Source organism: Emys orbicularis, chromosome 22 (assembly GCF_028017835.1).
Source record: "Emys orbicularis isolate rEmyOrb1 chromosome 22, rEmyOrb1.hap1, whole genome shotgun sequence".
NCBI classification, from domain to species: domain Eukaryota; kingdom Metazoa; phylum Chordata; order Testudines; family Emydidae; genus Emys; species Emys orbicularis.
The window spans coordinates 15,951,511-15,972,451 of record NC_088704.1 but is presented as its reverse complement, the minus strand read 5'-3'; the positions used below and the strand labels follow the sequence as shown (position 1 = coordinate 15,972,451).

At 46.5% G+C, this 20,941-nt stretch overlaps 1 protein-coding gene across 1 annotated transcript; it reads right to left on the bottom strand.

The window, feature by feature from the left end:
• Window positions 1-477: 477 nt before the first annotated feature.
• SCNN1D (sodium channel epithelial 1 subunit delta) lies at window positions 478-16,498 on the bottom strand. The gene is made up of 12 exons (XM_065421356.1): window positions 16,182-16,498; window positions 14,224-14,467; window positions 12,962-13,155; window positions 8,077-8,180; window positions 7,716-7,879; window positions 6,409-6,507; window positions 5,629-5,746; window positions 4,565-4,643; window positions 4,083-4,140; window positions 2,664-2,719; window positions 1,948-2,023; window positions 478-891 (listed from the first exon to the last, which is right to left on the bottom strand). Exons 1-12 carry the CDS (start codon window positions 16,496-16,498, stop codon window positions 478-480), a joined length of 1,923 nt encoding a protein of 640 aa, XP_065277428.1.
• Window positions 16,499-20,941: the final 4,443 nt, after the last annotated feature.

The following is a 20,941-nucleotide window of genomic DNA, read 5'->3' as shown; positions in this document are numbered from 1 at the left end:
ATGTTAGGATTACAGCAGCCTCGTGTTATCACATCCTTTGCTGTCCCAAAGTGGTGTTAACTGATAGAACATATGCTTGTAAAATGCTGACTGGAGATGTTTTTATTTATGGCTAGGTTAACTTTTAACTCAAGTACAGTTATGAAATGCAGATGGGCCTGTCTGAAGCCAGGAGATGTCCAGTCAGATCTGGTTTCCTCAGGAGAGTTTAATCTAGAAGTTATGATAAGCTTTTATGAGGACTGGGCAACTGCCAGGGATACTCAGAATATAGTCCAAAGAAAAACACTTCTGAATTACATCAGGGCATTGCACGATTCCTGAGACCACTGCACAGGTCAGATACCTAGATGCCACTAGAGAAGTAGCAGACAGAAATGCCAACTGCATCCAGTGTGTCGGTGAGCTCCTAAAGCCATGTCTGTGGAATAGATCTCAGAATCTTTACATATGTCTCTCAGTTCCACACACACGGTATTAGCTGTTTAGGTCTATCTTTATGCTGTGATCCTTGATATGCCGGAATCCATTAAGCACAACGTCTGGGTTCAGCTCTGGTCTCGGGGTCTTGTTACAAATTGAGTGGAAAGGTAAGTCGCCGTTCTTGGTTTTGGCTACGGTCCCAACATTCTGGTTAGTCCAGATGGAATTCCAATCGGCAGCGAGGTCCTCATGCACGGCTCTATAATTCTCTAGGGTCAAAGTTACACTGGAGATGGCAAGGGGTTGGGCCATCTTCAGCGTCTTCTTTGCCTTGAACCGTCGATAGCAGAATATGAGAGACAAGACCATTATATCCAAGAGCAACTCAAACATTTCAACCACGGACAACACCGAGGACCCAAACCACAGACTCCACTGACTTCCCATGTTGGACAAGAGCAAATTCACCTGTGAATGGGACATATAAGGATTGAATGGTTATATTGACAGGATACATGGTGCAACTCATGAAATATGAACTTATTGCATTTCCCCAGCAGGTGAATTAGCTAGGGGTGGGACAACTCAGCGCTTCATGTGTTCTCTAGCTCGAAATCTTGGCTCCTTAGAGGTTTTTTTAATTTGGGGGAAGAGAGAGAAAGAGATTATTTGATTTTGCTTTTATTAGAAGTTTAGTTGCTTAGTGCAGTCCATGCCAATAACATAGGTACCAAATCAACAGCCCCAGGGAATGAAATCCAAAGGGCAAATACAGCACTGGCAGCAGAGATGCAGGCTTCCCAAGCTGCACTGTCATTTTTTTTCAGGAGGGAGTCCCCGGACATGGGGCTGGACGGAGAACACTAACCCATTTCACCTGGGATGAAACACCAGCAGACGCTAAGAGGTTCCAGTCTCTGACAACCCAGGTCAGCTTCAGACCAGTGAGCTAGAGGTAGAAGACTCCGCCCCTGATTACTGATCACCTTGGTTCGCTGCAGTACTTTGCTTTTAATCCTAACCGTTTTCCAAAACTTTTCCAAACGCAGCGGGAATTGTGACACCCAGCGCTCTGCAGGGTTCTTTCCCCCAGACAATTAAACCTATTGCAATGCCTGTGCCTGTCCTCAGTGCAAACCCTCTGGCCTGGATCCTGAAAGTCCATGCACAAGGCACAGCAGAGTGTGACAGATTTTTCCACCCCAGCCCGAGTGCATGGCAACATCTGCTCTGTGTCATACCAATTCCTTGGTAGCAAAAGCCTTATTAAACAAGATTTTCCCTATAAAGATTAATCTCAGGGTAGATGTTGGTAGGGGACAAAGTTAGTGTGGCACTGTGTATTTGATAATATCTTGTGATTTTATTTAACCCCATGCTTCAGGGCATAATCTGATCCCATGTTAGGGTCAGGAAGGAAATTCTCCCCATCCATTTGCATCTTCCCTCAGAAGCATCAGATGTTGGCCATTATGAGAGTCAGGAATGAAGACTAAAGCAATGAGCTGATCCAGTACAACTTACTGTGTACACTGGAGATTCATCCACAGACTGGTAGTTCAATTGCTGGTAGAAGATATTCACCTTGGCGATGTCTCTCCTTCAATGGAAAATGGGGAACAGTCAGAGATAGGTTCCCTGCACGGCATTCCACCAAGTCTAAGTTTTGCTTCCAAGTTCGATTTTTTTAAAACAGAGAAACCCTACAAGTAGGCCTTTAAACTGGGCCAAAGGGTGTCTAACAACAGATTTAAATGGCTAAACAAAAGGAGGATAAAAAGCCTGATTCAAACCCCGGTCAAATCAGTGGGAGTCTTTCCAATCAATTTCAATGGGCTCTGGAGCATGTCCAGAAAGCCTACCAATGCAATGTTTTGTTGCTAAACCATTAGCCTGCGTAACTGGGATGTCAGATTGAACCCCTATATCATTGAGGTCGTTGTGCTAATGGTCTGGCTGGCAGGCTGCAGCCCACAGGTTCTGGGGACAAGGTTTGCTCTGCATTGGCATAGTTGTTTTCTTTGCATGCTGTTAGGCTCTGGAACTGTCTCAAGGGAAGTGAAGGAAACTTCACCACCTGGGACATAGTGAAGTGGGGAGAAGGGATGGGATGTCCTCACAGGTCTTTTTCCATCTTTGACTTCTACAATTCCATGAGGACAAATAGTTCAGGATCTGTTCCTAGTTCAGGTACCTCTGGGTGAAAAATCATGCTCCGATACCTTCTCTTGGTGACTAACCTGTTGTGGGTAGAATTATATCCCTTCTGCCGACTCAGAATCTGGCGGATCCAGTCCTGCAACAAGGTATTTCTATGTTACTGGCATGTTGCTGCTTGGAACAGGCACCAGGTAACCACCGTTGTCATTTTTATGCCTCAGGTTCAGTAATTTTCCATATTCCTTCTGCCTTGTGGGGTTAGCCACTGTGCTTCCCTCCTGAGGCATACTGAACATAAGGCACATTTCACCTCTGATAACACAAGTATGGTTAGATCCCCAAAGAGATCTAGTAGGACATTTGAAGGCATGGGATTTAAATATAGTGATCACCAGTAAAACAAGCCAACAGCACAGGAGTATCATGGATCATTGCCCCCTCTAAGGACGGGGAAATAGCCACATGGTAGTATCTCAGATATGTGTGGACAGCGTTCTTAGAGGGCAACCACTCAACTAATTGAGTCTTTCGAAAACACACGGATATCAGCTATTGTGTAATGCATTTGTACCTACATATGCCTCCATTTCACATACACTTATCACCAGGAGATATGTCTCTAGTGGCCGGTTGACGTTAGATGATGAGAAATAGGAAGACGTCATCTATATACATCACGAAATCTGAGCATCTCACAAACAGTAACGGATTTACCACCACAACATCCCTGTGAGTTAGACTATCATTAACCCCATTTTATAGGGCACCGGGGCCCAGAGAGGTTTAGTGATATGTCCAAGATCACACAAGGAGTCTGGAGTGGAACTGGAATTGAATCTAGACCTCTTGAGCCCCAGTAGAGTTCCTTAACTACAAGACAATCTACCCAAACACATTGGCCATTTTGGTTTATTGCAATCCCAACGTTCTGTCTTGTCTTTCCCCCAGAGCTCTCAATATCTCCCAGGTCCTGAGGCATGGGTCTGCAGAACCCACTTATATCCTTGACTCCAACAACCTATATAGCAGGGGTGGCCAACCTGGGGCTCCGGAGCCACATGCGGCTCCTTGTATAGGCAATGACTCTGGGGCTGGAGCTACAGGCGCCAACTTTCCAATGTGCCGGGGGGTGCTCACTGATCAACCCCTGGCTCTGCCACAGGCCCTGCCCCCTCCCCATAGCCTGTAGTGCCCTCGCTCCTCCCCCCTCCCCCGCAGAGCCTCCTGCACGCCATGAAACAGCTGATCAGGAGGTGCGGGGAGGGAGGGGGAGGTGCTGATCGGTGGGGCTGCTGGTGGGTGGGAGGCGCTGGGAACGGCGGGGACGGGGGAGCTGATGAGGGGCTGCTGATGTATTACTGATGTATTACTGTGGCTCTTTGGCAATGTCCATTGGTAAATTCTGGCTCCTCTCAGGCTCAGGTTGGCCACCTCTGCTATATAGTAAATATGGCAAACGTTTCCAAACACGGTGTATCCATATTCGCTCTGTACTCTACCTGAGACTTTGTCGAGGGCCATTTCGCAGTCCCCACAGACAGCTTGTACCACGACTCCCTGGGAAGGCACAAGGGAAATTACAGTCACTGCGATAGAAACGTGGATGTGTGCAAGCCCAGTGAACTCTTTCGCCACATGCGGTTTTGGTGGCTTGCACTTGACACTCCCAGGGCATGAGCAAGTGTTTGCTACGTGCACCATAATGCAGGGAATTGTGTTTCCCCGCGGCATCAGCAGCATCTCTCATGGCAGGCCCCTGTATCTTACTGTACTAAGGCTCGATCCTGCATAGTGCTGAGTGCTCTCAACTCCAACTGATGCCAGTCAGAGCTGGGGGCCCCCACTTGACAGGAGATACAGGCCTGGACTCTGCTCAGATCATGAGTGACAGTCTCTGATTCTAGGGATAGCACAGAGTGCACAGGGCCCGCCAACTAGCTCCACCCTTATCAGAATCCTTCCCCTCTGGCCAGTGACTCACCAGCACGGTTTGGGACACTTGGCGAAACAGCTGAGGTGGTGATCAGCCAGCCTGTTGTACAGCTGATAGAAGCAGTGCCCTGGAGGAGGAGATGGGAAGGAACAGACTCAGACAGAGCTCCCCCAGGAAATATGCTATCCCAACCCCGGGATGGTCCGGCACACCATGTTCTCTCGTGCTCTGCTCTGTCCTGCCCCCACTTCATAGAATCATAGAATATCAGGGTTGGGAGGGACCTCAGGAGGTCATCTAGTCCAACCCCCTGCTCAAAGCAGGACCAATCCCCAGACAGATTTTTGCCCCGATCCCTAAATGGCCCCCTCAAGGATTGAACTCGCAACCCTGGGTTTAGCAGGCCAATGCTCAAACCACTGAGCTATCCCTCCCCCTTACAAACGGCTGCAGATGGCTTGGTTAATTTCCTGCCTGAGTGCCAGGGTCTCTCTCCACTGAGGGCTTAGACTTTAATTTGAGGACTACTGCATGAGTTACTTGGAGAGACATCAACCAGAAAAAGGAGAAAGAGATCGATTGCCCTTCTATGAATGGAAACTGCATAGACAACCCGTATTACTTGGACTAGTTAGGTAAAATAGCTCGGCTGCAGGGTTGGCTTTGGCAACGCATGTCCTTTTTTGTTTTGCGCTGCTAATCTCTGGGGAAGGTGATGCTTACTGGCATTAGGATACTTAAATAGCCTGCCATCCGTGTACAGCTGGAGCTGCCCCTGGCAGAAGAATAGGTGGCAGGATACAGCCCTTTAAGTCTCTTTGGGAAGGAAACACCCCTCCAACCCCCCGAACCTTTTGAAAGATAGACAAATGTCAGGTAAAGTTCCAGACTAGAACTAAACGCTTCCCCAGCCCCATTTGTAATTTAAGCAGCAACATTTTTCTATGGCAAAAGGCCAGCGAATTATCTCATTGGGCTGCCAATTACCAGCTGACTCTAGGCAGCATCAGTCCAAGTACATGGTAGTCCAGCAATAATCTGAGAGGCCCCCTGTTCTAGCAAGAACTATTCCTACCAGGCCCAGCCTGAGATTACAGGCCTTGCGCCATTACCCCAGGCAGGATGCTTGTTGTAGTTACAGTATTCGGCGCCAGGAGGCAGTGGGTAGTAATAGTAGCCACAGCCACATCTTTCAACCATTTTGTCCTGGAAGCAGGAATGCAAACAAGCCTGGAAAAACAGAACGCTGGGTAAGTCTGAGGTCCTTTGGGTCCTAAACTTTGCCCATTAACATAGGGTGACTAGACAGCAAGTGTGAAAAATCGGGACGGGGATGGGGGGTAATAGGAGCCTATATAAGAAAAAGACCCCAAAATCAGGACTGTCCCTATAAAATCGGGACATCTAGTCACCCTACACTAACAGTGTGTGGTCGCTGGAGAAGAGCTGCCGCTCTTTGCCTTGCAAGAATACACAGCGTATTGCCATGGCCGGATGGGGCAAAAGGGTTTCAAATACATTCACCCCGTGGGTGTGCTCTTGAGAACTTTGCAGGGCCTATAATAAATATTGCAGACTTCCAACGGATGGGGGTCTAACAAACATCATAACCACACAACCTATTTGAGGGCACAAGAATAACCACAGCGGTCCATCTAGCTTAGTATCCGGCTTCCGGTGCAGTGCTACAAGGAGGTGACAACTCCAGTGTTCTGGGTACAACCTCCACCACTCAATAAAAGAAGTTGTCATGTCCCACAGTGTGCAAGTTACTTCTGGAAGTTGTCATGTCCCACAGTGTGCAAGCTACTGCACTGCCAGCCTCTAACTCATTGCTTTGTCAAGCAAGGTCTGAACGGTGCTACAAGTCCAACCATCTGCTCGGACAGTACCTGCAGTGTGTAGGAACTGTTGTACAGGAGTTTTACATCCACATCTTCTCCGTCGACTGTGCATTTTCCATAATTCCCACCCAAGCGATGCACCTCGTCCTGTGGACACAGAAAAGAGGCGTATACAATTATGGAGCATTAATACGGAGCTCCAAACGCAGCTGCCACTTTACATAGAATAGTGCAGAATAACGCCCAGTCCCTGCCCTGACGAGCTTCAAACCTAACACACACAAGACAGACAGCAAAGCAAGCGTTCAGGTAAAGGAGACTGTGGAGCAGTGGTAAGCAATTATTTTTTGTCAAGGTCCAAATTTCTTGGTCAAGGTCCAGACTCCAGAGAAAATACTACAAAACCAATAAATAAAATAATAATAAATAATAAATAAAAAGATTCCACAGTCCATTCAAACGCATCTGGTGGTCTGGATTTGGACCGCAGTCTGCCTACTGCCTACCCCTGGCGTGGAGGGATCAGTGATCAGCAGACCAGGGATTCCAGGGAGGAGTGGGTTTGAAGAAGGAGAGCAGAGGGATGTTCCAAGTGCAGGTGTGAAGCTAAGGGCAGAAGACAAAGGGGCAGCAAGGAGAAAGAACTGGGTGGAGCAGAGGCCATGAGAGGAGAGGAGGAGGAGAGCATAAGACTGGAGGTGTAGGTGAGACACGACTGACATTCAAGGTGAAGTGGGGAGCTACCCTCTTACACGCTGACAGCAGGTGACGGGATTTTCTCTGCCGGGCCAGCGAATGTCATGGGCTTACCACAGTTCTCAGCCTTGACGCTATGCCGTGGGTTACCAGCGGCGGCAGGCTCAGAGCCAGCTCATAGCTCGATCGCGGTCCGAGTCACAGCAGGGAAAGCGGAGGCAGGCCCGGCTCCACTGACAGGACATCACAGCTGAGGGGGGGGGTGAAAACGGTGTCTTCTTCCCATCCCCCATGCCCTCTAGCACATTTTGTGTCAGTGATGTGCATTTCTAATAGGGCTCTTATTTATTATGTCATCAAGTGGAGGACCCTCCCGTCCCACAGGTTGAACTGCCAAAGGGAAGCAAATGGCTGCACACCCTGATTCAGAAGGTTTGGCTACAATACTAATACTTTGCCCTCCCTTAGTAACTTCCACCTGACACTCTCAAAGCACCTTACAAACATGAATGGAAGAGTCAGGCCTAGAACCCAGGAGTCCTAGCGTTCAGTCCTGTGCTCCCACCACAAGGCCATCCTTCCCCTCGGGCCCGCCCAGCACCGGCCGAAAAGGAAAACGCACGGAGGAGAAACAGTGCCGCTGTGCCTGGCCTGCCCACCTGTCTGATTCCGATGTTAGTCGCGATCCCCGGTCTGATGTCGAACCACTCATGCTCGAGGAATGGCGTCTGATTGTGGTTGTGGATCATCACTTGCACGCCTGCCACCGTAGACAACAGCGGGAGGCGATCGTTCTGCTCGGCTTTCAGGATCAGGGAGAGTCCTGGAGACACAAGGAAAGGAAAGCATCTCTTTAAACTGCAACTCAGCAGGGCAAGCCCTAGGAAGTGACGTCATTTCTTCCATCCCCCGTGTGCCTGTAGGTGTTGGAAGGGAGCATCGTTAGAGGTGTTTACAAACTGGATGTGTGGACTGGTATTTTCTTTGTCTCCTTCCCCTGGTCCTGGCCAAATAACGTACCATAGGAAATTCCAGGTTTCGTTGCTTTCCAGAAGAGGTCTGTCCCCTCGCTGTTGAAAGTGTAGCAGCTTCCATAGACCTGGTGGTGAAAGTGAATGTAGTCGCTGGAAGCAAAAGAGTTCAAATATTATTTGTTATGGCTGAACCTCCCTGCCACGTTAGTATTGTTATGTGGCCGCGGGATCCCATTGTGCCAGATACTGCACAAACATAGAATGAAAAGACAGGCCCTGCCCCAAAGAGTTTACAATCTAAGAAGAGCTACGGTCTCCTAACAAACTCTTCCTAGGATACTTTCATACAACCCAAAACAAAAGAATACACTAATTAGCGGCCAGCCAACAGATAGCTACCAAGTAACAGGCACACGTCAATCCCCATCTTATGCTTAACTAGCTCAGTGTTGTTTACACTAATAACAACTAATCAAATATATTTGTACTTATATCATGCTTGCCATCTGAGGATCTCTGAGTCTTCGCAAAGCTGGGAAAGCATTATCTCCATTATACAGACAGGAAAACCAAGGCATGGAGTGATTAATTGAATAGCAAGTGAGCGTTAAAGGCAGGAGTAGAACCAGGAGTTCTGACTGCCTTTTCCCTGCTGTAACCACTGTCTCCAAGGTCCAGGGTGCAGGCTAGGCATTTTTAGCTCAGATTTAAAGCAAAGATTTGGCTTCTCCAACCGCCTTCCTTCATTTCTCTTATGCTATAATAGTGCATCAGGTGATGGGACCCCACACAATGCCTTGAATACCAGTGCCAGTCAGACTCAGATCTCACACCGTGTAACTTTACGAGACATATTTTTCATATACACAAAGAAGTTTGAGGTGGACTGCCTTTGTTAATTTCATCTCTCTCATTGCCTGGGACCTAATTCCGGTCAATGTATTAACTCCAAGACTGAATTTAGCCCTTGAGACTTCCCTCCAGTGATTTATTGGGTACACAAGACTTTCTCTGAGAGCACTTAGGCAAACATTTCCTTGCTGGTTTTTTTTTTTTGTGTATGAGCATTTAATATGCTTTATTGTTAGGACACAACTGGATCCAAGCACACGCTGGCATCTACAGCCTTGGCTATGCAACAGGAACAGCCAGCGCAGTAGCACTTAATTACAGAGACCGCAATCAGCTGCAAAGGGAATGGTGATAACCCTGCATAGCTTCTTCAGTGTCACAGAGTTTATGGCCAGAACGGACTATTAGATCATGCAGTCCTGACCTCCTGTCTATCACAGGCCATTACATTTCACTCCGATAGCCCTGTACTGAGCCAAATGACTGTAGTCTCCTGAGGACTCGAATGTCTTGGTCTAAGGCAAAGAACAAGAGCGACCAAGCTGCCCTGATTAATACCCTAGCAGGGAATTGCTTAGGGGAAATACATCCAGATGATCCCAGCAGGCGTAGCACACCCCACGCTGCAGATGAAGGGTGGAAGGCCTTCTGCTGAGGCATCCCTTTGTCAACAGGGAGCTGGTGGGTGGGTTTCCAGTAACCAATATCCTCCTCGATTTGATCTCATTCAGTTACAGTAGGCTGCCCTGTGTGGGTAACTACCCAAGAGCTGGCTTGGTGGTGTGGCAGAAGTGTCAGCTTCTGAAGGGCAGGACTGTCCAGAGCAAAGCCAACAGAGCGACAGTCAGCATGCTTGACATTGTGGCAATTATCCTCATACTCCCCTGGCCACTGGAGAAGTTTAGTTAGGTTAGATCATTCATAATGAGCTGTCTGTTTGCAATTCAGTCATCTGTATTTCAGGGAGGCAGTGCCGGCTGCTGGTAACACCCCAGAACGGAGATTCAGGAGACTGGGGTCCTTTTCATGATGGCCATCACCTTGCTAGGCGACCTTGGCCAAGTCAGTTCACCTCTCTGTGCTCACTTTCCCCCTCTGTAAAGCAGGGGCAATAGTCCCTTCCCACCTTTGGAAAGCACTTTGAGAGCCTGGCATGAATGGTACTATATATAAAGCACAAAGTAGTATTACTAGACAACAGCCAGAGCCACACAGGCCTTTGTTCAAAACTGTTCGCTGCTTTACAGAAATAACCCTGGATCAACACTTTCCATGAAAGTGCTGGGGCTCATTTGTTTTGGGGGCATGTTTGCAGCTGAGTGGTAGGGGATTTGCTTCCCTAGCTCAGACTTGAGAGTTGGTGCTTTCCATGCTCTGGGATTTACCACCCCACTGGTTTGTACGTTCCTGCACAGGGCAATGCTGGAGAGCTCATGGGCAGCTCAATGAAGTTATTTACTGGACTTGGGCAGGTTTGCTTTGGGTTTATTGGACTGTTCTTGCATTGTGGTGCAGCCTCTGGGTGGCACCGTGGGTTGGTTTACTTTAGCTTTTACCCCTGCAGACACAGGGATCAATACGTCACACAAGGGACATTTTGCAATGAGTCCAATGGTAAAACCACCACCCAGCCTGGGGACCACCCCCTGCTCTCTGCTGGGGCAGAGTTTCGAATTGGTTGGTCATCCTTCCGAAGACCACATCTCAGTGGTGTTGTTCAGAGATGTTCTGACCCATCTCCATCAAAAATTCCTGCAATTCATGGAAATACCGACATGGACGGTTCAACTCAGACTAATGCCTGAGCACCCTCATTTCGCGTCTTGTTTAAGCCCCAAATAAAAGAGAACTGGATATAAAAGAGAACTGGATAAATTCATGGTGGTTAAGTCCATTAATGGCTATTAGCCAGGATGGGTAAGGAATGGTGTCCCTAGCCTCTGTCTGTCAGAGGGTGGAGATGGATGGCAGGAGAGAGATCACTTGATCATTGCCTGTTAGGTTCACTCCCTCTGGGGCACCTGGCATTGGCCACTGTCGGTAGACAGGATACTGGGCTAGATGGACCTTTGGTCTGACCCGGTACGGCCTTTCTTATGTTCTTATGTTCTTAAGCCCCAGTGGACTGGTTTCCTCAGGCACAAGGGCACAGTTTCAGACACCCGCTGTTGATTTCACCTGGCGCTTATGCTTGTCACTGGACCAGTCTGGCTGAACAAAATGCTGCCCCACTCTTCCGGCTCTGCTGAAGCAGAGCTTTTTATGCTGTTCTCTTGCCTCTCCTGTTATATCTCAGTCCTGGGGGCGGTCAGGCTTTGAGCTTTGTTGTGCCAGCTTTTGGAACATGTGATATTTTCCTCCCTCCAGCAGAAAATAGATCTTCTCTGACTCCAACGGCCTTTGAAGGCAGGAGCCAAACTTGTCTCTAATAAAAAGCTGCAAAACCACAGGCATTTGCTGCTGTTTTGGATGTCTGTGGTTTTTGTTTTGAGGTCAGCCCAGTTGTCCCTCAGATGCACGGTGGGAGGACATTTAAATTCTTGTGTCTAAGCTTGTTTTACTACAAGCCATGAGAAACTACCGCAAAGCCAGACACCAAACAAGGACAGGTCTGGAGAATCCCCTCAACACTAACAAAAGGGGAAAATCCACAATTGCTGTTTTCTACGTCAAATATGATCCTTTATCTTGTCCCCCTTGCTCCATTAGTCTGTTCAGCGACTGCAGTACAAATAACTATTCATCTGAGACCTGTCCTATTCAAAGGGGTGGGGGAAGGGGGGGCGTATCGATAAATCAGAGTTCCCCAAGCATGCACACAAAGCAGTTTCCAATCAAAAAGATGAATTTCCAATATTTAATAACAGCAACAACAGGTGGCATTTCTGCAACTCTTGCTAAAGGGTGGCAGACATGAGGCCCTTGCACAGGGTTCTTCTGTTGAGGTATCCCATCCCTTAGCCATGCATGAAGGTGCAGTGGAATTCCACTAGCTCCTGCCAGGTTGATCAAAGGGGTTGGGAGCCTTTCCCCGGGGCAGAAGAAACTCTGAACTGTGACAGAGAAGGTTCTGCCAGGAAAACTCCAGGATGTGCCAAACTTGGGAGAAAACTCAAGCCGAGGTTGATATTTTGGTTGTTATGAATTATCAATAAAGCCAACCCTGGACTATATCCGGAGGGTCAGATGCTCAGCTGGGGTCAACTGTCATAGCTCTGTTGAAGTCAAGCTACATCAGCTTGCTCCAGCTGAAGATCTGTTCCAAAGATCGGTGCATTCTTAGGAGCAAAGAGGCAACTCCCAGGGTCTTTTGTTTTACTACAAGCCATGAGAAACTACCGCAAAGCCAGACACCAAACAAGGACAGGTCTGGAGAATCCCCTCCGAAGAATCTTCGGCTTACCAGGGTCTATTAGCCATTCACTCCCCTAGCCTCAAACCCCCTCTGCGAGGCAGGTGTATATTGGTATCCCCTTTGTAAATGGAGCTACAGAGAAGTTAAGCGACTTGCCCAAAGATCACATAGCAAGGTGGTGGACGAATTGGGAATAGAAGCCAGGAACTGGCTCCCAACCCTGTGCTCCAGCCACTAGGCCAGTTAAACTATGAGACCAGTCCACTGCTCTAACCACGAGACCAATTATCATCCTGAGAAAAGATTACACCTTTTATTATAATTATGTGAAACTTCTCTAGTCAAATCAGCCTCCATATCCTTCCTCCCTAGTGAGGTTCTTACTCATGCTAGGAGCTGGCTGATCACACAAGCATCAAAGCAGCTGATTCCTGCAGTTAATTGCAGCAGGTGTGCCAGGCAGAAGTGTCAGCAAGGCATTAAATCAACTTCAAAGAGAACAAGCAGCTACTGCTTCTGGTGGGGGGAGAAGAGAGGAAACTGTCCTCTTTAGTTTGACCCCTAACAAGGGCTCTCACATTTCGTCCGTCTGCCCATCATGAGAGGTGCTGAACTTCCTCCACTCAGCTTTCTCCTCGCAAGCTCTGGCATAATTCCAAGGTGGATGGGAACGGATCCCTTTGTCCTTTGCTAACCCACAATTACCCCCTTGGCAGGTATTTACCTCTCTCTGCAGGGCTCCCCGTCATACTGGCAAGAGTAGACCAAGTTTTGTATGTGCTCTTCATGAGAAGAAATGTTGATTATAACGGGTAGCTGGGACATGATATTCATATAGTGAAACCTGTACCACTCTTGAATGGTGTCTACCCCAGACGAGTAGGCCTTGTAGAAACAATTCCCACCTGTGGCATTGCACTGGGGAGAAAAGAAAAGGAGAGAGGAAATCAGAGCCCACGTACAGGAGCAGTCTAAGGGACTCCGGCTATAGAAGATGCAAGATGGTGTCGTTAAGAGCAACGGAGGTGAGGTGTGAGGTGGATTTCTGTCCTGGCAGTACATGAGCCGCGGGGGCAGTCTAATGTGTGGGGAGTGAGAATACAGCTCAGCCACACAAGACCGTGTTAGACGTGTCCCCAGGACTCTTGCTGGGGTCACTCCTTGGACAGGAGAAGGAAGAGAAGCATTGTTTTTAAATTACCTTGCCAGAAGAAAGGGTAAAGTTGGTGGAGGCACTCTTACAACTAATGAATTTTGGGCCAAACTCTGAAGTGCTCTCACTTCTTACTGAGTCCTTAGCCGGGGGAACACCCACTGTCGGCAATGAACGTCAGCCTGAGTAAGGACCTCAAGATATGGCATGGTGATAATAAATAAGTCAAAATAAAATTGTTTGGGCATCTCACGCCTTGTCAGCTTCACTTCCTCGTTGGTTTTGAATTCCATGTCTACTATATCCCCATGTTATAGATGAAGAAACCGAGGCACAGTGAGATTAACTGACTTTTCCAAGGTCACAGATCTTTTCTATCTATGTGTTGAGTTGATCATTTTTAACACACCCATTCTCTCTCTCCTTCCCTGTACACACACACACATTTACAGTTGTTTGTTCTCTCATTTCTGGTATTGCTGGAAGGATCTTGCAAAAACATGGACTATGAAAGGCTGCAAAACAATGTGGGATGTAACCCAGTTGCTAGCTAATTATACAAGCTCTATCTATTGACATTCCTTGAATGTTGGTTGTTGTTGAGGAACCCCTATTATCCCCTCTCTCTACAAGAGTCTCAGAAGATAGGATAACAAGTAAAGGATTATGGTAGGGCTGGGATCTCCCCAGAGATCCTCAGACCCTTCATTAGGCTCTATTGTTTAAATGCACCTATGTTCTATTTAATCTTTCGCGCAGAACAGGTTCAGTTAAACTTGTCGCATGGATTGGATGGATTACCTAACAAGCTGCAGTTGCTTGGTTACACTTACCAATTTAAAGCCCACTTTGAAATGTTTCTTCTTGGACCCGGTATCAGGTTCCTTCAGCATCACCAGTGAAATGTGGCGGTTCAGTTGGAAGCTGGAGCTACTCAGATTGGCAGACCCTCCCTTCACGCTGATATCCTTTTTATAACGGGAGGAAAAGATTGAAGTTTTGTAGCCATACAAATTAGCTATTGCTTCCTCTGCCATTTGGTCCAACTGGGCCAGTCTCTCACTGACTAGGTCAAACCTATAGGGGACAGAAATAATAGGAGTGCATAATTGTCTATTTGTACACACACGTGGTTTCTTTTAACATTGGTAAAAGTTCAACCTCTAGTCCACTTCAGTTCCTGGCATCTCTGTTGGAAAGGCCAATCATGGTGGTGAGTAGAATGCATCCAAAATGTTCAGACATTATGACAGATATTGCAATTTCCTGCAAGATCTTTACAAATCCTTACTGTATTAAGTTTAATTATCCTAATGCAAAGTTTATGTATTATTCTGGGCCAGGATTGTATATAGCTTCTCTAGGGGGGAGAGGTGATGTAAGACCTGGATGATCAAAGGACTATATGGAACAATGTGCTAGACAAAAATAGACTTTTGGGATAATCCGTGTGAAGCGGATTTTCTGGGAAATATCCACAGGGAGGTGAATGCAAAATTCCCCACCTCCGGTTATGCAAAACCCAGCCATTTGAAACTATGCCCTGAAGAATGGGCCTTTGTCAGCTGATCACCTGTCACATGAGGGCAAGATCAAAGGCCCAGGCTTATAAACAAAAGACTGAGCTATTCATGGCTGTTCTGGTTCTGAATCTGAAACAGTTGTGAACTTGTAACCATGGGGAAAACCAAGCTGTGGATTTTGAAGGGCTAACACCTTCCAGAGCCCGAAGCTGACGTCGGGGTGTATTCATGTGTTCTTTTATTGTTTTTAATATGTTTTCTCTGTAATACTTTCACCTTAAGAATAAAGGTGCTTGCTTATAAAGAGCTGGATGGGGATTTGTAACTGCTGGTAATTACAGCTGTTCATAGCCTTCGAAGAGAAAGCAAAGCTTGGACACTGGTCTGTTTCGGCAGTCTGGCTTGCTGGGAATATCACAGCATAAGCCGGGAACTGTGCAGCCTGGAAAAACCCTGGTCTGGAGGGAAAGAGTCACAGGTCTCTGCACAAGAGAGGTGATGGCTGAGGATCTGTGAGCCTAGAGTGGGTGCTCTGGGTGGACCACAGAGAGGGAAATACAGATGGAACGGTGACAGAAATAGTCTGATGTTGCTATCAGTGGCTGAAGTTCCAAATCTTAGCCCTCAGATTGAATGTTCAGATTTGCAGCCATCCTGCTCTTGCTTGCAGAAATGCCAATTTATGCAGCCAAGTTAGGTAACGGCTGCAGGCAAATTAGGTAATTGCACATTACGTAATTTGAATTTAATTGAATGAATATTTGGCCCTGAAAGTCTGGGCCCCAGACGGTATGTGAACAGTCCCAGGGATGTCAATAGGACTATCCCTACACAGAGTTACTTGCATACATAAGTGGTCTTGCAGGAGCAGGTTTTAACTAGCAATTAGATATCACTATGTGTCCAGCGGCAGTGATCTGTTGATTAGATACGAAAGACTTTACAGAAGCTACATATTTCAGGGGAAAAGTACTTCTACTGGTACAGAAAATCAATTAGTGAAGTCAAAGCAGCCCCAGGGACCCAGCTCCTCTACTCTTGAATCTGGACTTAAAGTAAGTAAGTAAGTTTCTATGCACCATCCTTCATGACAAACTAAGGTCTGACTCCAAATCCACACCGAAAATAAAGTTGGTGCACCCCAATTCAATCCGGGGTTCAATCCCCACCCACATCTGCACTGATAAAGTTTCTCATCCTAACTCAATCAAGGTCCAACCCCAAATCTGTGACGAAACCATGGCAGCCCTCCCCAAATGCTGCTCTACCTGTATGGGTCCAGATTGCAGAGAGTAATGGCTGGAAACATCTTGGGCTCTGAGTGCACGGACATGGTCATGATGACGGGATAGGTCCAGTATTGGCTGAAGAGAAGAGCAAACTGCCAATAGAGCATCCCGAAGCTGGCAAGGAAGAGCAGGGTCCAGAAAGCCGTCTTCATCCGGTTGCTGCTCGAACACACTAGGCGGACAGTCCCATGGATGGTAGTGTTCTTGCAGAAGAACTCAAACATGTCCTTGAAGGAGCTGTAGAACTCAATGAGGCCTTCGTCCCCCCTCTCCTCATTCACCCACTCTTGCTCCATCCTCTAAGTCTGTTTCAATTCAAAAAGAAAACAAAAGGCTCTTGTCAGCCCATCAGAACCAACAGGTGCAGGCTAGCTCCCCATCGCTCCATGCCATGCAGAAAATGGGTTTCACCACCGCCACATAGGTGAAAGGGCTTGGCGCTCACACAGGTAACACCCAAAGTGCTCTTTGTTCCCAGAACTTGGACACTGGGAACTACTTAGCTGAGAGGTCAAGTGTTCTGGGGAGCGCCACGCAGATGAATAAAAACCCAGATGGCCTCAGCTGGATACTGACATTCCCGCAAGGACATTGGGAACTGTTACAAAGCTCTCAGGATGGGTGTGTGCAAATACATCTGGTGCTGCAGACAGAACTAAACGAGAACTTTTCCTCTTTCTCAATAAAACTCAAGCCTCCGATATACATAAAGCAATGTTAACACTAAAGGGTGGGGAGAATCCCCGTTGTCCCAGTACATATTAGAGGGTCGGGGTTAATCCTGACGTGCCATGCACATCGATGGAGCGACATAAATAAATGAATAATAATTAATACAGACTTTGAGGCATTGGGTGGTTTAGGGTCACACATGACCTTGAGCTTGCTCAATTCTCATGCTTTGTATTATTCTGGAAGTGGTGCTGAGCTGGTCCCCTGAAGAATTAGCAGTGGGAAGAGGCCTGCCCCAGCGAACGACTTTGGATGTGTTCGCAGAGGACTGGGTGGTATCCCATTGGAACTCTTTCCCCCCCCCGCAACTGTTTCTTTATTAAAGTAAATTTTAAAGTGACGAGAATGCTGGTGAACGGCCCTGGAGAACAACATGCTCCATTTATACACAGGCCAGGGACAGCGTGGCTCCACCCCAGACCTGAAGGCACCACTCCCAGTGGGAAGAGAGAAAGTTCGGTCTCTGGGGCTGATTCAGTCCTAGGTTTTGCTGCTGAGATTGCCCACGCAGGGCCCCAGTCAGGGCTAGCTGTAACAGTAGCTTCTGACCATTCATTGGGAACTTATTCCACGCAAGCCACCAAATCACCATAAAATGGAAGCAACTTTTGATCCCTAGTACCAAGGGCTGGATTGATTTGCAGCCCATTATCAATCCCCTAAGCCAGCCAATAGCCTATAACGCTTTTTCTGCCAAATATATTTTAAGCCCTCTCCCCCAAAAGAAGCCCCGTGCCCTTTAGGATTGGCAATAGAAAAAATGGACAAGGTGGGCTCCGGAACAGGGCAACTGTTTCACAGCATGCAGCAGCGGAACCCAGCAGTCTAGAAAAGGCAGTGAAGCAAAGCACCCGCACCTTGCACAACACCACAGAGGGAATTTCCCTTGTTAAAACGCAATTATGCAAACTGGAGTTTGGCTACAACACTAAGGCTAACAACCTGCTCATAACAAAAGTGCCTTGGAATCTTGAAATGTCCACAGATGGACATCAGGCTTCATGCTCATGAGCACGTCACTAATATCTCCGCTTGTAGGTGTCCTCCAAGAGATAGTCCCTTAATGGACACTCATCCTCACCTCTAGGTTGCCCCCTCCTGCACAGACATGGCATTGCAGGGGACTTTGCTCAGATCCCCTCTGGACTTTTACAGCTCCAGTGACCACTCCTGACTCCTCCTCGGGGTAATCTGTGGCCTAACCTGCCGATCATGTAAAAGTCTAACCCCTTCTGGTGTAGCATGACCAAGTCCAAATAAAGATTCACGCAGGTCTTCCAATTAAAAGCCCTTCCATCCCTTCAGGCTTCACTAAAGCTCCCTTATTGGAGTCTACGTGTTCAGCCCTAATCCAGGGCTTCCATCCCTCAGCGACCTGTCTCCTTTGCAGTCTACAACTGAGTTCCCCCTCAGTCTACTGATACAGCTTAGCTCCTCCTCCTCTGGCCAGGAGACAATTAGCTACTCACCCTCCAGGTGCAGAGCGTGATTAATTGGGTGCTTTCCACTGCCTTGGAGGTTAAGCCTCATCACACCCCTCCACCACTTTTAACACCAAGCTGGGGCACTGGCCTAATACCAACCTAGTGGAATGAGTGCCATCTACTGAACCAACATCAGCATCACTTTCTGTAGGAGCCAGCGTTCCCAATGTTACATCCCCTCCTGGAATCAGTATCTATTATGCTAGTAAGATAAGAGGTTGCTGGAGGTGATACTACAAGTGTCACTTTATTTACAAATACAAACATTACAGCAATTTTGACGTTGACACACCAAGCACACAAAAACGAGGGGTGTTTTTTTTATTAAAAAAGGACGGTTGGAAGCACTTTCATGTTGATCAGTTCTCCCAAGTCTCTTTAAAACAACCAGAGCACTACAAAATACATTTAGAAGCACATCCTTATCTGGGGTACCCTTTGCTCAGAAGGCTTCAAGTGAGGTGGTCTTAAGTACATTGACCTTCACTCCAGAAGCCAGAAGGGGTTACTGCTGCCTCAAAGTACTTCAGTTGATTTCAGTAGGAACAGGAGCACACATACACACACCCTCAAGCAGTTCAGAGCACACACACTGTGACGGTGTACCCCATAAGGCTTTATGGGGAGGGGGTGCTTATAAATGTATGTATGACATAACTGGAATATGTTTTGTGCTGCCTGTGCCAGGTAACATATCTCCGTAAAGGTTATGGTCTACTATATCTATTCATCCTATTTGTACATATATATATCATTTTCTACTTGAGGTTAAGAATATGGGCTGTATGCTTGCTTGGTTTCTAAGTAAGCTTTGGGAGGCATTTGGTCAGCTTCTTTAGGAAAGAATTCGCCAGGTTAAGTACCTGATCAGGAAACACTTGGGGAGCCCAAGTGTTTCCTGATCAGGTACTTAACCTGGCGAATTCTTTCCTAAAGAAGCTGACCAAATGCCTCCCAAAGCTTACTTAGAAACCAAGCAAGCATACAGCCCATATTTTTAACCTCAAGTAGAAAATCCCCAAGTGTTTCCTGATCAGGTACTTAACCTGGCGAATTCTTTCCTAAAGAAGCTGACCAAATGCCTCCCAAAGCTTACTTAGAAACCAAGCAAGCATACAGCCCATATTCTTAACCTCGAGTAGAAAATGATATATATATATGTACAAATAGGATGAATAGATATAGTAGACCATAACCTTTACGGAGATATGTTACCTGGCACAGGCAGCACAAAACATATTCCAGTTATGTCATACATACATTTATAAGCACCCCCTCCCCATAAAGCCTTATGGGGTACACCGTCACACACACCATCTAAAGGGGCTTAGTTTTAGGGCAGCAAGAAAAAACAAAGAGAAATTGATCTAAGAGGCATGTCTGAACACTCTATTATTAAACAACTTTAAAGATACCAGGTCTCTTTTTTTCCAACTTGGATTACTTTTCCTATCTCCACAAAGCCTGTAACACAAGCCAAGTTTGACATTTCTGGCTGTTGAGGTATACAAGCAAAACATTCAATTGGTACAGAAAGGGAAACCCGAATTTTTTAAAAAATGACTGAAATGACTTTGCTCAAACTTCCTAAACAAATTCACCTTTGGACTTAGGGCAAGCAAAAGTCTGAATGTTCCAGTCTAGAAGGAATTTATTAAAGAAAAGTATGAGCCTCTGAAAAAAGGGGGTGGGGGAGGGATTAGCACAAAAATTGAAATTTCACCTTTAACAACGTTTGCTACTGACACATACCTCATTCTGTGTGTATAGTATATCTGTTATCTCTGGAGATATACAAGCATACCCAATTGCAGCACTGTCAGCTAAAGAATGCTAGTGGCTACAAAGCTTTATCTCTTGACATTACTGCAGAAGTCTTAATCATTACATGTTGCTGTTTACGCTTGAATGCTTTTCAAGACAAAAAATATTGCACATGACAAGACTCTAGAAATAAATCAGCATTAGCACTGTTGTGCATTGCTACTTGTTCTGGTTAAACAGTGAGCTTTTGCATTTCATCTTATTGTTCCCCCTCCTCAGATTCAATCCTTTATTTCCCTGTATTTTTAAACATGATGTTTTCTCCGGAATGTGGAAAAAATACAAAGAGAGGCTGCATAGCATATTGAAAATAACATGGAATTATTCCAGTAAACATTAATGGTCGTTTAAGAAAGTCTTGCTCATGATGGTTACTTTCAGTAAAGCAACAGTCTATTATTTGCTCAAGTGTCAGAAAATTCTCATGCATGTTATACAGTCAACTTGAGTTTAAAATAGAACAGAGAAACACATAATACACAGCAGAGACAAGAGATCATTCAAGTGCCCCTGTGTTAAACACACTCATTTCACATACGCAGCTATGCATATGAAACACAAGTATGAAGCTTCAGAATAATGAATTTCACGGTTGTCACTGACAAGTTATAAAAGATTCTTACTTTGCTTTCTGAGAAATGGCTGATGATTTCATATAATTAGTTTTTAAATAACTAATGAAAAAACACAAATAAAGCT

Coding starts and splice junctions, on each gene's coding strand:
- SCNN1D (XM_065421356.1), bottom strand. CDS start 16,498: ATGGAGCAAGAGTGGGTGAATGAGGAGAGGGGGGACGAAGGCCTCATT. Junction 5,747..6,408: donor ACAGTTCCTACACACTGCAG/GTACTGTCCGAG, acceptor CTGTTTTTCCAG/GCTTGTTTGCATTCCTGCTT. Junction 2,720..4,082: donor GGCCCTCGACAAAGTCTCAG/GTAGAGTACAGA, acceptor ACCTTGTTGCAG/GACTGGATCCGCCAGATTCT.